The 16,998-nt window shown below is 34.5% G+C and overlaps 1 protein-coding gene across 1 annotated transcript in view; it reads left to right on the top strand.

Annotated features, from left to right (window-relative positions):
* The window catches only part of LOC110391077 (contactin-associated protein-like 4), a gene marked incomplete at its 5' end in the record, with an annotated part of 165,060 nt that overhangs the window by 95,507 nt on the left and 52,555 nt on the right, over positions 1–16,998 (top strand). The window contains 4 exons of the mRNA XM_021382803.1: positions 1,617–1,766; positions 6,433–6,604; positions 12,721–12,827; positions 13,715–13,834. Of these exons, the coding sequence (XP_021238478.1) occupies positions 1,617–1,766; positions 6,433–6,604; positions 12,721–12,827; positions 13,715–13,834 (549 nt within the window). The remainder of the gene's footprint in view (positions 1–1,616; positions 1,767–6,432; positions 6,605–12,720; positions 12,828–13,714; positions 13,835–16,998) is intronic.

Below are 16,998 nucleotides of genomic sequence, written 5' to 3'. Positions count from 1 at the left end.
TGTTGTTTTGCATTCCGATATTTTATTTAGTAAATTAGTTTGTTTCTCCTCAGATTGTTGCCGCTGTTCTTTGCTCTCAGGGCCATCTCCCTACCCTTTTCCCCTTTCCCCTTTTCCCGGGACGTGGGCCCTTGGGTCCCCCGTCCCCTTTGTCACGGAATCGGGCCTAACGCCCATAAACCGTTGACAGTGTGTCAACTTTTGGTAGCCAGATGTAATTGTTTTTATCTTATTTATATTATACTGTGTAAAATAAAGTTTCCAATGTTTATTTTGGTACTGAATTCATCCTTATTAATAACATGAATGTGGAGTTTTACAGAAGTGGAAAATATGCATATCATTTTACACTCAAACTTCAAAATTAAATATTTTGAAGTTGACTGTAAAGATAATGCACCTATTAATATCTTCAAATGTCACTTCGCATAGAAAATTGCAACCAAAATAAGGAATCATTGGAATGTTATCAGAAAACCATTGACCACGGCTCTGTGCTTTCTACCATTATATTAGAAAGAAAAATGGTAGCTTAAAGTGCAACACAGAGATAAATCCTTTTGTCATATTTTTTATCTAATTCCACTTTGGCTGGAGATAAAGCAAAATGTTTGTTTTATTAGCAGATAAGATTTCTTCTTGTACAGGAAGCAAGTCATGGAAATGGCGTATACATCTAATATTCAGTGCATTATAGACACTTTCTAAATGACAATTTATTTGAATCTGTTATCCAAGATTTATCTCTTGATTGTATGTTGATCTTTTTTTGTTTAAACTGGGTAGCTAATGAAATATGGGTCCTATTTATGACTTTATTAAGCTAATTGAACCTTGTCATCTTTATATGTATATGTTTTTAATTTTCCTTCTATTTGAACAAATCTGTTAATTGGAAAATATTTTTCTAGAATGTAAAACAAATTCTAATGAGGATTATATAAATGTATGAAATTTCAAAAGGGAAAACATCATACAGCCTAGATACTCTGCAGTCAAGAAAAGACTTCATATAATTTAAAGGTTATAGTTTTTGTTGTTCTCTGACAGAAATATCACTTTTTGGAAGAACATTCCAGAACATAATTGACTTAAACTACTTATTTACAGAAATAATAACAATGCTGCCAAGAAGCGTAGTGAAGAAGTATACTTAATATAATATTGTCATGGTGGCTGTTGAGGCTTTCAGCAACTACAGGATTTTGCTATTTAACTGAATTGTTATATAATGACTACATTTGATTTTAAAGGATGAAGAAATCCCTTGTGGTAGTGAAATAAAAAAATGTGGGTTTTGTGCGAAACCTCCTTAGACTGAGAAAATACTTTTCATAGACACTGCATTAATGGATGTATTACTGATAATTGGAGTAGTAGTATTATAACAGTAAAGTTCATTCACTCAAATACAGAAGTGGACAAATATTCTGTCTTCACAAAAGACTTTTCTGTTCTTTGTTCTTTTATTTTTTGTCCTTTTCATTGTCTCTTGGAATGACTGATTTGAGTATGATTGCTATACTAGTCTCTTCTCCTTTCAAGTTTATAACATCAAGACTGTATTAGAAATAATGGGTTTTTGAATTTCATTTTTCTTTTTGTTTTCCTTCCAGGTGTTGGATTAAATAATGGCCAGTGGCATTCTGTATCCTTCTCTGCCAAAAGAAATCGTATCAGTTTAATAGTGGACGATGATATGCTCTCATCTGCTCACGCCTCCATACCTCTGCAGATTTATTCAGGAGATACATTATACTTTGGAGGTGAGATAGATGTATTCCTCAATTATGCTGGAAATATCCCACAGTTAAACATAATTTTTTTGCTGACATACCTAAACAAACAATGAGAATGATTAGGCTCACCTCAAGTCTTCTATGTATAGCTTGGATATCTCTCAGAGGATTTGTTTTCAGGAACTGCTATTACATTCTTTGTGCTCAAGTTTTATCCAGATTTTATAATGTTAAGTAGAAAAAATTACCAACCTAATCCTTTTGTCTATTTTTAGAACATAGCTTTCTAGTATTATGTTCTGATTATTAAATGTAACCTGACAATTATATGGGAACAAAAAAGTCTCTCTCGCTACATAGTCATTGTGCTACTAAACCATCTTTTTTATCAGAATCTTCTTCTGGTCTAGCTTCAAATATTCATCCAAAGTTCATTTACTTACTTGTGCAAGTATCCTCTCTAGGCCCATATTTATTCAGAGCGCAATACACACTGTTGAAAATTGGTTTTGGTCACTGCAGGACAATATTATTATGGAGAATATAACTTGTCCCTAAAAGCTATATTTAGATGACTTAAATTCAGTCTGACCTTCTTTGTAAGTAGGCCAAGGAATATCATCAAGTGTTTTGTCATTATTCATGTATATCTTTACTGATAGAATTATACATGTTATAAACATAAGTCAGTTGGGAATGTAGTGCGTACTAGCAATATGAAACAGAATCATAATTCAATACTAGCCTAAAGTTTTATCTCTTACTAGCTTAGGAATTAGTGACTGAAGAATGTATTAAAAAAAAAAAGGCTCATGAGAAAACTGAAAAATGCATATAAAACCCAGGTGCATATGCATCTGGACCTAATCATTGCCTGCAAAACAGTTCCCTTAACAACAGGCTCTAAATAAAATTCATACTCACAAGCAGAAAAAAGAATCTAGGAACTGGACACTTCAAATCTTGTAGCCAGCCTTGTCTACTAAAGATATCTCCTAATACAGCTGATAATTAGAGAAACGTATGAAATATGGGTCTTGTGTAGAAAATTAGATTTTTCTTTGTACATTAGTCCAGGTTCTCATACTTCTGAACAGGTGCTTTGCACTAGAAAATATTTAGGACTAATGTCATGTTTATGAATTAGGTGGGATGTGGGCAATTGCAAAAAGCAGCATATTTACTTAGGTTATATAATACAACATTTGTATTTATCTTCATAGAATGTGTTTGTGGTGGTGGGGAATTAAATTCAATAACACTGAAAGTACCCATTGCATATTCACCCCTCAGCTTCTCTGAATTGTCCTTCAGTCAAATCAGTCTCTTATCTTAATTTGGGGAAAACACAATAGAAGTCTTCTGAGTGTAGAAAGCTGTTTACTAAAATTTTATGCCTTATACCACTGTCAAAAAGGATAGAACATATTTTGACCTTATTCCAAGTACTTACAATTTTCTTCTATGTTTGTTGTTAAAACATGAATCTCAGTATTCCAAGAGAGATGTCCTATCACAATGGTTGGTTTATTTGTTTTAAATAATACAGAATATGCAAGAAATATGGAAACTTATCTGAGAAAAAGCATAATAAACATGATGTTACTTTAGTATTATGTCAGCATGATTCCTGGTCAAGCTATCATTATAGATATATCTTAGTTCTTTGAGTAATAGCTTTGCAACTAGAAAGGAAAAAAGAGATTATTTAAATTTGCAATAAGCTGTTGGGGTAAATATCATTATTAAAAGATTTTCTTCTGTCTTTAATATTTGGCTTAGAATTGTACAGAATCTTGCTTTCAATAATACTAATTACATTACACTTTTTCTTTAATAGAGCTGGAAAACATTTTAAAAGACAGATTATAAAATACGAGCAGAGACAACTTTGCTGAATAGTAGAATATAAGATGTAAACTTTCTTTTTTGTTGTACTTGTTTATTTTTTGGTATAAACATCACTGGAAGTGGCGTCACTTTCAAATGAACATCAGATTTTTACCACAAATAACGGATTTTATTTATTTATTTATTTATTACATTTTTATTGTACAGTGTATAGAAGATTTAGATAACACCTGTAATTAATTTGTCAAAATGTCTGTGATACTGAAAGGTTACTGTTTTTCTACTTGTCAAGTTCAAGGATTTGTTTCCTTACAGCAGTACATGGAGTAATGAATGTTTTCCTTTAGAATGGCAGCAATTGTTTTGAAAAGTTTGGTAGCACAATAGTGAAGGAGACACTGAGAATCTAATTGTTTCATTTCAAGCATAGCTAATTTCCTATTGTATAATCCTTGAAAATATATTAACACTTTTGAAGTTGTTGCACGTTCATTTGAGAGGAAATATTTTCTTCCACTGTTATTTTGCTCTGTGGAAAAGTAAATCTCTGCACTACCTTTACAGGTCTTCATAATGTGTTCATTAGTTCTGTAGGACAGAGAAGTGTTTTAAAAGTCACTGCTTCCTAACATCATGAAACAAGAAGCTCTTTGAATGTTATGAACCAGAATGCAGTGTTTGATTAAGATGAAGGTATAGCTCTTGCATCATTCCAGAAGCAATACTGACTTGGAATAAAGCCGAAGATAACGTTCAGGCATATTTTGTCATGCAGCTGTCACAGGGAAAACCACAACTGGCATAGTTTAAACTGAATCAGGATTCAGCAATTTAAGCAATTTATTGATTTATTAATAATGTCAACTGATAATCGGTAAACAATGCAATTCATAGTCATTATCAGTGATGTAATAGATAGATGTCTGTATTACACACATACAGAATGTTAGTCATAGGTAGGAATGAGACCTCCAGAGTTTCCCTAGTCCAGTCTCCTGTTCAGAACCAATCCAACTAGATGAAGATGTACAGAATATACATCTCCTGGAATCTCTGCCATTCTGTGCAATTTGTTCCTGTATCACCAAGTTCATGGCTATTTTTTTTTTTAAGTATATATTTTTGCTACTATGCTATTGGAATTTGCTGTTTCTGACTTCTGTCCTTATCATCCTTTTTAATTACTGTGGTCTTCTGGGCAGAGTCTGACTCCCTTTTCTTTGAATCTTCTCAATTATTTTTACCTTCTTTTCTTAAGATGAAACAGACACAATCCTCTCTGCATCTTAAAATAGATCCTGTTCATTCAGCTCCCTGATGAGCTTTGTGACTTTTCTCAAGGTTGTCAAAGCCTTTCATTTACTGGATAGTCCAGAACTGGACATAGCATCTGTGGTCTCTCAATTGCCATGAGAGAGAAGGGTTACTTCCCTGATCCTGCTGGCACTACTTTTGATAATACAGTCCAGAATGTTGTTAGTTTTTTGTTCCACAAGTGTGCATACTTACTTTGTAGTCCACCTGTTGTTCTTGCAGAACTTGATGGCATTCCTGTAACCCCTATTCTCCAGCCTGCCCAGCAGCAGCCTTGACATCCAGCATATTGATCTCTACCACCAATTTAGTATCATTCACAAGCTTGCTAATGGTGCACTCAGTCCTCTCTTCCCTATTGCTAATGAAGGCTTTAAACAGTACAGATCCCTGAAGGACCTACTGCTCAGCAAACATCAGTTAGACTTTCCATCAAAGGTTATCCACTTTTCCCACCTGTATCTGATGACATAGAAAGCATAGAAAACTGTTAGTATTTTTTTCCAAAGTCAACGTACCTTGTATTCACTGCTTTCCCTATATACATGGTGCCTGACATCAAAGAAAACAAGTAGCTGATACAGGATTTTGCCTAGGGAGTGAGGCAAGGCTGACTAGTTCCCTGAAACTTTCTTCTTGAAGGTGGATGTAATATCTGCATTTTCCAGTCATCAATAAACTCACTTAATTACCAAAACATTTTGAGGATTAAAATGACAATGGCTTCACAATGACAATGGCAGAAGTTGCAATTGCATTGGTTGGGTCCTACAGCCATAGGATGTGTTAAAAAAGGTGAATCTCTTTTTCCACTCCTGTGGTCACTAGGTAAAAGAGAAGTCTGAGGTTTAATCTTTACCAGTCAAGTCTGAAGGAAAAAGGCCTGGGACAATCCAGCAATTCCCAGGACCTTTGTCACTCCCTGAGTAATGTACCCATAATAATAATAATAATACCCCTTTCCTCTTGTTAGCAATATAGATGTAGAAAACTATTTTTCTTGTTCTATTCAGATCATAAACTCCCTGGTTTAATGTTTGATGCAGCCAAGACTATCCTTCGTGTTCACACCTTCATCCATTTTTTAATTGTCTAGGAATGGTAGATTCAGTAGAGTATCCTTCCTAGTTGGATCATTGCATCAGGAAATTGTTTCAGAATTCTCTGGGTAGCTTGAAAAAAAAGAAAATCTTTGTACTTAGTAGGTCCTTTTGTTTTATTAAACTTCAGTTAAGTCTTGTAACTTGTCCAAACCAGAGTCAACCTGTATTTAAACCTGACATTTTATGACAATGCTCATTCAGTAAATGTTTTCATGTCATGCTTGTAAATACTTTAAAAACAGTAAGACAGTACAGAAGTATTTCTTTACTTCTGCACAGGCAAGCCTAATCCGAAGACCTTATGGATAAACCTGTCCATAAAATTTACAACACCTAGAAATTATCAAATCCTAGTTTATTTGGGGAATATATAATATTTTCAATAAGACATATTTTTTCAGCTTCAGATATTATGCTTCTTACAGGCTGCCCTAACCATGGAAACAGTTTTGAATGTAAAAGCTCCTTTGGTGGCTTTCAAGGATGTATGCAACTCATTTCTATTGGTAACAAAACAGTGGATATGATCTCAGTTCAGCAAAATATTTTTGGCAATTTCAGTGACCTTCAGATAGATTTATGTGGCATTATGGACAGGTAAGAAAAAATCTATATATTATTTTTCAATTTTTTAAATACTTACTTCATGACAAAGAACAAAATACAAAATTGCCCACTTCTTTTACAGAATTCAAAAGTCTAAAACATAAGCAGTGTACCTACAACAGCAATTAGAAATTAGAAGATTTTGCTAAACTGAAATTAAAATTAGAGTATTTGAGATTAAAATTATTTGATATTTCTGACTTTCTCTTACTAATATTTTAAATTTTTGTTTACAAGCATAGTAGACACAAAGCCCCATCTGTGACAAATAAGTGACGTTCATGATTTGAAATCCTGTTTTCTTTACGTAATATTGCTGCTTCTTATTCCAAAAATAGGGTGGGTAGTATCATCACAGTGAGTGAGCTTGTTTTAAGTTTCAGTCAGAACTAACTGACATTAGAGGGAGAGAGTATTTTTCAAGAGTGACAAGTATGATGGCTCCCTCTGAAAGGAGAGGAGTTTATATACCTTTCCTGCAATTGAAAAAGCAGAAAAAATTGCTTGAGTTCTGTGTGGTGAAATAGGGGTTTTGCAGAATTTCAGAGGCTTCGGAAAAGAGAGTGATCAAACACATAAACAGGTAATGGATTGAGAAGTTTCTTGCTTTATATTCAGGAGAGTTCAGTCCTCTACAGTCTATGCAAAATCTACTGTAATGCAGAAACAATTCCCTTGGACCAACCAGAAAAACTATACTGAAACGACACAGTATGTGGGAAAAGAATATGATTGTAAATGCTTATTTCCCTTGCCAGACCTTTATAATTTTCTCAGGAAAATAGTTTAGGAGGAGATCTTCAAGACTGCAGCCACTATTATGTTGTATCACAGGTATATTTCACAAAATCACAGAATTACAGAGAATCACAGAACCAAGGGGTTTGGAAGGGACCTCTAGGCATTATTTAGTCTAAACACTCTGCTAAATAAGGTCCTCTAAAGTAGTCTGCATAGGAAAGTGTCCAGGAAGATCTTCAGTATCTCCAGAGAAGGAGACCACAACCTCTCTGTGCAGCCAGTTCCAGTGTTCGATCACCCTCTAAGTAAAGAAAATTTTCCTCATGTTTGTATCAAATTTCCTGTGTTCTAGTTTTTGCCCTTTACTATCTTCGCTGTTACTGTACACCGCTGAAAAACCTGGCTCCATCTTCCTGACACCTGCTTTTTAGATCTTTATAAAGATTGATAAGATCCCCTCCTGTGACTTGCTTTCTGTTTACACATGATGATAACATAATCCATGTCAGTCCATGTTACTATTTTGAAAAAGTAGTATCTCCATGTTGATAAAAGACAAAAATAATGCTTGCATGTATTCTAGCTGTTCATAAAAAATTAGAAGCAAAAAAAGTAGTAGAGTGAAAAAAAATGCCTACATTGTTCTTTAAGCTAGGTTTTAATGATATTCTCATTAATTTTTCTAGATCCAGCACTCACCTAAAATGTTTTAAAAATTTACACAAGTGCATATATATTAAACTGTCTGTTACTTTCACCTTCCCAGTACATAGCAAGAGTGATAAATGTATGATTGAAAAAAAAATGTTTTGTCTCAGTTGTATAATCTGTAAGGGATGTATTTGGAATACAGCATACATTTCTTCTTTTTCTACTCTTTCTTTGATTGTCTTGTTTTTTTACTTCACCTTCTCCTTTGTCTCCTTCCTCTCCTTTCTAATATCATTTCTAATACATCTTTCCAGCATTTAAAGCATTGTATTGCTGTTGTTTTAAAACTCTGGAATTGAACTTACTCCATTTTTGTTATACCGATTTTTTTTTAATTATTATTTTTCACAGTAATAAAGAGACAGAGTAAGAAGCCCTTCCTTTTATTCTCATCTTACTGAATTTTTATAGCATTTGAATTAAGTGTCCTTTTTGTGTCAAAATCATAGCGATGAACTTTTTATTACTATCATTTTTTAAGTGTGGATTAGTGTAAGTAACTTAAACTTCCCAGATAGAATTTTCCATGTATTTTTATTACCTTTCTGACAGTGCATGCTCTCTCTTTTTTATTTTTTGTTATTTTTGTAATTTATCAAAATCATGTGTTGTTCCGCATGTTAAATAATACATCTTGAAAAACGCATCTGAGGAACACTAGTTTTCAGTTGTGTTGGGATATCTTTTCAACTCACAGCATGCTTACCATATGTCTTCCGATTAAATCCACATGGTTTCATCAATTTCATTATGCACATCATCTTTTATTTCAAAATAAACTTTAGAAAGCCTTTCAGCCTGGTCTTGAACCAGCCTGCCCTGGAAACTGTGTTTCTTTCCAGTTCCTTCACTAATCCCATGGCCTTTATTCTCTGTATCTCAGCATCTGGAACAAAATTCATGTTTCTTTATCAAACTAATTCTGCATCTCATAAGTTCCAGTGGTAAGATATATTCTTCTTTGCCAACATAAAATACCTTACATTTCTATGGATTCCTTATGAGGGGAAGCAGAGGGGCAGGCTCTGATGTCCTCTCTATGGTGACCAGTGATAAAAATCAGTGGAAAGGCATGAATCTGTGACAGCGGAGGTTCAGGTTGAATATCAGGAAAAGGTTCTTCATTGGTCAGGCATTGGAACTGCTTCCCCAGTTGAGTGTTTGTGGCACCCGGGTGTCAGAGTTCAAGAAGTGTTTAGACGACACTCTCAGATATAGAGCCTGATTTTTGGGTAGTCCTTTGTGGAGCCAGGGGTTGGACTCAATGATTGTTGTGGGTCCGTTCCAACTTGGGGTATGCTATAATTCTATGATTCTACATGTATAAGCTATCTCCAATAGGTAGTGTGTCTCATTTTGTGCAGCATATTGTTTGAGAAAAAAAAAATTCTTCCTAAAATAATATTACTTTTGTTGTCCTTAGATAAAATAAACAGGTTTTTTGCTGTTGTGCTCCAGATCTACTCTCCACAAATGAGGGCATACAAACCACTTCTTTATCTTGAAGTCTTTAATAGAGTCTTCTAGTCCAAATAATGAAACACCTCTCAAATTCTAAAGTTATTGATGGTTTTTGTAGTAAAAAAATGGACCACTAAATGTAAGTTCAACACACTTGAAGTGCATGAATGCAAATAAAAATTACATAGTGATCTGAATGTATATATAGTGATAAATAAACTGAAAATAGCTATATTGACTGTATTCTTTATTTTCCATGTATATTCACTAGATAGAGAGTATTCAATATATTTATATTTCAGTCCTCACTGATAGACAATTGGTTAAATATTTGTTTATTCTCTTGTATATATTATCCTGTTCTTTTATAAATGATCAAAAGCTCCCAACCATTTTCCTATTTTACATTTTCTCAGTTCCACAAACTTTCCAATTCCTTCTCCTATGCTCTTTCCACTCACTGCTCTTTGCATGCCTTCTTAATTTAACCTTCACTAATTATCTTTCTATTCCTGAATTTTTCATATATATTTTTCATATATATATATATACATATATATATATATGTTCTCCGGCATGCAAATAATTTTCTTCACATATTTATCCTTAATATCCTTTCTCTCAGCTCCTTTATATCAATATATATTGCTTTAATAACTACTAATTATACATAAACAATTGACAAAATATTTTTATAGGACTCAGTTTTATTTCTAAGTACCTTACAAACTTAACACATTTGGTCTCTGAAGAGAGAGTAGCAGCATATTGTATGAAAAAAAAAAAGACACTGACACAAAAAAAGTTTTCAAACAGTTTTCTTTTAATACACACACACACATAAAATAAGATCAAAGCAAAATGAAACAAAACAAAACAGAATGAACACAACTGAATGCTAACAAAAAGAAATAACGAACACAGGAGCAATTAGTGGTTCTTTCCAAAATATGTATTTCTGTAATTTAGAACCATAGCAAGCAGATAATGTAGATAATGTACAAAACTCTTCTGTAGCAAATAATTGGTATGTGAAGTTCCTTTTCTTTTTTTTTTCCTTTTTTAAAAGTATATTCATGTTCTAGTACAGTTCTCTTTTTAATACTAGATTATGAATGTTACTAGTCTGCTGCCTTGGTTTTAAATCATGCATCATTTCCAGATGCTACGCACTTAGAAACATATTATGAAGTAATATAGTGTAAGCTCCTAATCAGATGATTTTTGCTTAAGCAGGCATGGTGATGAATGTCAAAATATGTGTAAAGCAAACAATAGTGATGACAGTGCCTTTATTTGAGATACGGGTGCTATAGAACAAGATATCAAAGAAAGATGAATTAACTCACCCCTCCCAGCAACAGTTTGGAAAAAAAGGGAGAGCTGAGGAATGTAGCCTTCCCTGGTTTGAACTCTGGCATGCTGGAAAAGGAGGAGGGGTAAACCGTGCAGGTTCTGAGTGCACACACACTCCCAGAAGCACAGGCAGAAGTACCATCAAGAGGGAGAGAGAGGAAGGGAGGATCTGGGCTCCCTCGCTTTGGGCACTCAGGTGCTCATTTACAGGTTCAAACTGTGACCTGGCAATTCCACTGCAGTACGTTTTACAGATTAAGCATTAAAAATGCTTTTTCCAATAGGTGAAATATTTTAATATTTTGGTCCAAAACAGTTAAGAGAACACAGTAAGAGAAAACTTTGCTCTAATCATGCTTTTGTTAGACCATCTAATATAATTAGAGTAGATTCTCTTAGACTTAGCTAGTGGTTACTTTAATTAAACATTCTGAAAGAAAGGGAAGAAAAGAAAAGAATATTATAAGAATTAATATATACTGTGAATTGTTTTTAATTCTACTAAAGCTGGTTCAAGCATCATCCGTTTCATCTAAGCTTTTCATTTTGTGAATACTTTTAAGAAGATGAATTATTATGTATGGAGAGTCAGTACAAGAGAAGTCTGTGAAAACTATTTTGAATTTAGGAATAATCATGCCTTAATAAAAAATGAAAAATCAGGGAAAACTGATTGATGCAAGCAGAGCATCAGTAATAGGATGCTTTATGAGTATTAAAAATTTCAGGGTTGGTGTGTATTTATAATAGCCCCTGACTAGTCACACCAGTAGCAAACAAAGTTAAATATTTATTTGAAGAATTATTAGTTAATAAAGTATTGAATATCAAAGTGAAAGCAAACCTAGCGCTTAAAGTTGATTTCTACAGTGAAAAACAAAACTTGCTAGGGTCTTCCACAGTTTACAAATATATGCAAGATAACAGAAACAAGAAACTCAGTCTATCTTTGTTTATAAATATGAGAAGGTGGAAGATAATTTGAAAGTCAACAGGAGTGAGTATACAAAGGCCTTGAATTTTTGCTAAGTCAAATTTGTGAGATGCTGAACTTACTACAGTTCTAAATTAATACCTTTTAAGCATGTTTTGAATTAACTAAAATATATTTTCAGATCCTGTAGATGTTAGTAGGCCTGCTTTTTATTTTTATTTATTTTTTATTTATTGTGTTTAACATCAACAATAAAGATTTTTTTTTTTTATTTTGGTATACACAAACACTAACTGCAATTAAGATACAGTTTAAGTAATTTATGTAGTGAAATACTCTGAAATAATTTTCAGTTTTTTGTTACGTAATTTTATTCCCTATATTTTTAGAATAAATTGATTTAAAGCTCTTGTGATTCTTCTTTCCAACTGACCTAGTGTGCGGCAATCCTGTCCATGGTAAGGTGCTTTGAACTAGACAATCACTAAGATCACTTCTATCCCAAACCATTCTACGATTCTATGATTCTTTGTTGTGGTACCTCCTGTTGAAAATATCATGTCTTTTAAAAACCTTGCTAGTGAACTATAAGAGTGTAAATTCGACACAGATTTATCAGCTTGTATTTAATTGTAAATAGTTGATTGGCAACAAGTAATAACTGTGCAACTTTAATTACTTCTGTTCTCACAGATTTATTGAACAATCAATATTTAGGAGGAAATATGAAGGGAAGTTCTTTTAATTTTCTAGTAAACTTAAAGACAGCTTCCCCTTCTCCAACAAGAAGGATTCCTGTACATTATTATACTTCTTTTTGATGATTTGTTGTCTACTGATAAATATAAATACCATGTAAGAGAAAGGAAAAGAGAGTGAGAATGTTCTGTGTTTTTCATTTTAGGTGTTTGCCTAACTATTGTGAACATGGTGGTGAGTGTTCACAGTCCTGGAACAACTTCTACTGTAACTGTAACAATACTGGTTACAAGGGAGCTACTTGCCACTATTGTAAGTCTGAGAAGTTTTCTAACTATACTTTTATTTCTGATAGATTTCTCCTTCCCCTCTTTACTCTCTCTCCTGGAAGTGTGTACAATCATATTCAACATTTTCATTAGATCTTTTTTCATGTAAATGTCCATAAAATGGTTCAAGAGAAGGTCTTGAGTATTCAACATCTGTAAAAACAAAAACTCATTGAAAATTTTAATTTGTATTTCTTTCTGTTTGCTTGTTTCATGTTGCACAAGGTAGCTGGTAACATTCTCTCCTGTCCTTGTATCCACCTTCTGAATCAATACTTTATACGAAATAATGTTTATCACATAATTAGTATGACAGTGGGACTACATTCATGTTTAGCTGTCATCACTTGTTTATTCCCAATAACGTGTTTGTGCATGGTTATGAAAATATGTGAAAATACCAGGCCACCAAATTATCTAGAAACACTGCCTTTTGTTGTATGCAGTAACAAGTAAATAAACAAACAAGCAAATAAATAAATCTGATTTGAGTTACTGCTTGATTTCTCAAAATCTAATTCCTTAGGTCTAAATAAGACCCCCATATTTTGTATTAGTTGACTGGTTTTGCAAACATTTTTTCATCTACACCCACATTTCACTGTTTCCTCTTGAAAGTTTCCAGCCTGAAATAGAGAAGAAAGTGCTTGAATACAACTCTTCTGATTTCCTCTCTCTATATAAATAAACGTGCTTCACAAATTCAAATGAAAGTATAGTTTAAATTATGTGATTTCTTCTGTATTCTTTAGCTTTGAGCACACACAGGATTCTTTCTTTCCATACACAGGATCCGCACATTATTACTTTCTTATTCACAGAATAGAATATAATTTCATTTGTGATGGAAATTGATTTTTATTTTTACAGCCATCTATGAGAAATCATGTGAAGCCTATAAGCACAGAGGGAACAGTTCTGGCTTTTACAATATTGATTCAGATGGAAGTGGCCCCTTGGGACCGTTTCTTGTGTATTGTAATATGACAGGTGAGGTGACAAACTTTTTTAACTCATAGCTGAATCTGCATCTATGCTCACTGTATTGAAATTCAATTTATCAAGTAAGAATTTTCTGTAGCTCATGAATTTAATGTATATATGCACAACAAAATGAAGGTGACTCTTTAGCTCAGAATACTAAGCAAAGAATTAGCAGAGAAACTAAAATAGTAACAGGATTCAGACTGTGAAGCTGATTCTGTATTCCTGTTGTACTTTGTCTAAATGGAACACAAGTTTCAGATAGAGAATTTCATACTAGCTCATTTTTGGGAGCAGATATTTTCATTGAAATTATAGGCTCCCTGAGTACATCTAAATAAATAAGAAATAAATTATATTTTATGAGAAAATTATGGACTTATCCATGTAGCCTTATAAAAAAAAAATATATAATTCCAAACTGGATTTTAATTGATGTGAGGAAATATCAATATATTAAATTTGGTTTTTTGGACTTCTAGCAGATCTTTTGGAGAATGTAAATTAAACCAGTGGGCTTCTCACAGCTTCAATTTCAAGTACAATCTCCTCTTCTTCATTCAGTTCTTTGTTTCTGCCTGTTCACATCACTAGAAGTTTCAAATGTTAAAGTTTACTGTTAAGCAGCTTATTAGAAAACCAGTTGAAGTTGTCTGTGTGCCTATCATTATATGTCCTTCAAATTAAACTCACATTTAATTGTCTCTTTGAAAATTAGTATTATCTTATATGAATTTGTTTCTTTCTCCTTTTTCTTATCATTTATTCATTTGAATTTCCTTCCAGAAAAAAATAATGGAAGCACTTCATCATTTTATGTGAAAAAACATATTTTGTGACAATTTATGTTTACAGTTTTAACTGTTTAAAATATTATATGAATAACCTATGATTGACTTTGGCTTATATGTGTCCTGAGTGTTGATATTTTCTTTTTATCATAATCTTTTGATGTGGATTTTTAAACAATTTTTCAGTAATGTCTTAATGCAAAAAAAAAAACTGTGCTGGCATTTATTTCTAATAATATTCTGTCTGCCAATGGCATTGGCTGATTTTCACGGCCACATAAAGAATACTTATTACAAATATTGAGTTAACCTAAATTCTGATGGTTTCAATCAGTGAATGCAATTTAACTAGTCTCATCAGCTCAACTCCTGACTTCAAATTATACATTAAGCTGTTAGCTCATAGACTGACTAGGTCTCAGACTGGCACAGATACCTCAAAGGAAATATTCTAGTGTCTTATAAGATTAAAAGAAACCAAATAATGATAGAATGATGATTTTTTTTTTAAGTGGGTTTAATCCCCCAAAGTACTCTGTAGCATCTGAGTTATCTTTTTGTGTCCAGGAACAGCTGTTACTGTTTTCCTTAGTCACTCCGTATTCACCACATTAAGCAAACCCCACTGATCAGTTCTTCATCTCAAGATGCAGCCTGACGGGTTGAATCTTCTATATTTGTTACTTTGCCAGATTCTTCATGACTGGTATTCCTTTTTCCCAATGAATAAATGAAAGGCAGATATCTACATTTCTTGCAGCATTGCTTTATCGTTGACATTCACATGACTCTTTTTTTGGAAGGGAGGTTCCTTTCTCCACATTTATTCTTGGAGACTAGTTTCAGTGTGAAAAACCTACAGTGACATGTAAAATGACTCAAACTTTTCACTGATGTGTTTTTCTTTAGAAGTGTTGGAATAGTGGTGGCGTGGCTCTCTATGTTAGAGAGTGCTTTGATGTTACTGAGCTTGTGGCTGGGGATGATAAGGTTGAATCTCAGTGGGTAGGGATCAGGGGAAGGGCCGACAAGGCAGACATCCTGGTGGAAGTCTCTTATAGACTGCCTAACCAGGATGAACAGACACATGAGGTGTTCTACAAGCAGCTGGCAGAAGTTGAGCGATCTCCAGCCCTTGTCCTCATGGGAGATTTCAATTTCCCTGATATATGCTGAGAATACAACACAGTGCAGAAGAAGCAGTCTAGGAGGTTTCTAGAGTGTATGGAAGATAACTTCCTTCTAGCAGCTGGTAAGAGAGTCTACCAGGGGAGATGCCCCGCTAGGCCTGCTGTTCACAAACAGAGAAGGTCTGGTGGGAGATGTGGAGGTCGGGAGCTGTCTTGGGATGGAGTGTCCATGAAATGGTAGAGTTCTCGATTCTTGGTGGAACCAGGAGAGGGGACAGCAAAACTGCCACCTTGGATGTTCGAAGGACAGACTTTGAATTGTTCAGGAGACTAGTAGGGAGGGTCCCTTGGGATTCAGTCCAGGAACGCTGGTCGCTCCTCAAGAAGGAAGTCTTAAAGGAGCAGGAACAGGCTATCCCCCTGAGCTGCAAGATGAGCTGCTGGGGAAGAAGACTGGTGTGGATGAACAGGGAGCTTTTCCTGAGGCTCCAGGTGAAAAAGAGAATCTAACTCCTATGGAAGAAAGTTTGGACAACTCAGAGGGAGTACAAGGAAGTTGTTAGGATGTTCAGGGAGAAAATTAGAAAGACAAAAGCCCAGCTCGAGTTCATCTTGGCACGTGGGGTAAAAGGGAATAAGAAACTCATTTACAAACATATTAACAGTAAGAGGAGGACCAAGGAGAATCTCCGTTCTTTACAGGATGTGGCTGGGAATGTGACCACTGAGGATAATGAAAAGGCTGACATTCTCAATGCCTTCTTTATGTCTGCCTTTAAAAGTCAGACCAGTTATGCTCAGGGTACTCTCCTCTCTGACCTGGAAGTCTCAGACGGGGAGAGGAATAAACGACCCACAGTTAAGGAGGAAATGGTCAGAGACCTACTGTTCCACCTGGACTGCTACAAGTCCATGGGGCTGGGTGAGATCCATCCAAGAGTGCTGAGGGACCTGGTGGAGGTGATAGCCAAGCCACTATCCATCCTCTATCAGCATTCCTGGTCAACTGGAGAGGTCCCAGAAGACTGGACACTTACCATTGTGACTCTCATCTACAAGAAGGGTCGTAAGGAGGATCCAGGGAATTACAGGCCTGTCAGCCTGACCTCAGTGCCAGGGAAGGTTATGGAGCAGATTGTCTTGAGGGAGATCACACGGCATGTGTGGGACAACCAGGGGATCAGGCCTAGCCAGCATGGGTTCATGAAGGGCAGGTCCTGCTTGACCAACCTGATCTCCTTCTATCATC

This window comes from Numida meleagris, unplaced genomic scaffold (assembly GCF_002078875.1).
Source record: "Numida meleagris isolate 19003 breed g44 Domestic line unplaced genomic scaffold, NumMel1.0 unplaced_Scaffold292, whole genome shotgun sequence".
Taxonomy (NCBI): domain Eukaryota; kingdom Metazoa; phylum Chordata; class Aves; order Galliformes; family Numididae; genus Numida; species Numida meleagris.
This window is presented reverse-complemented; position numbering and strand designations above follow the sequence as displayed.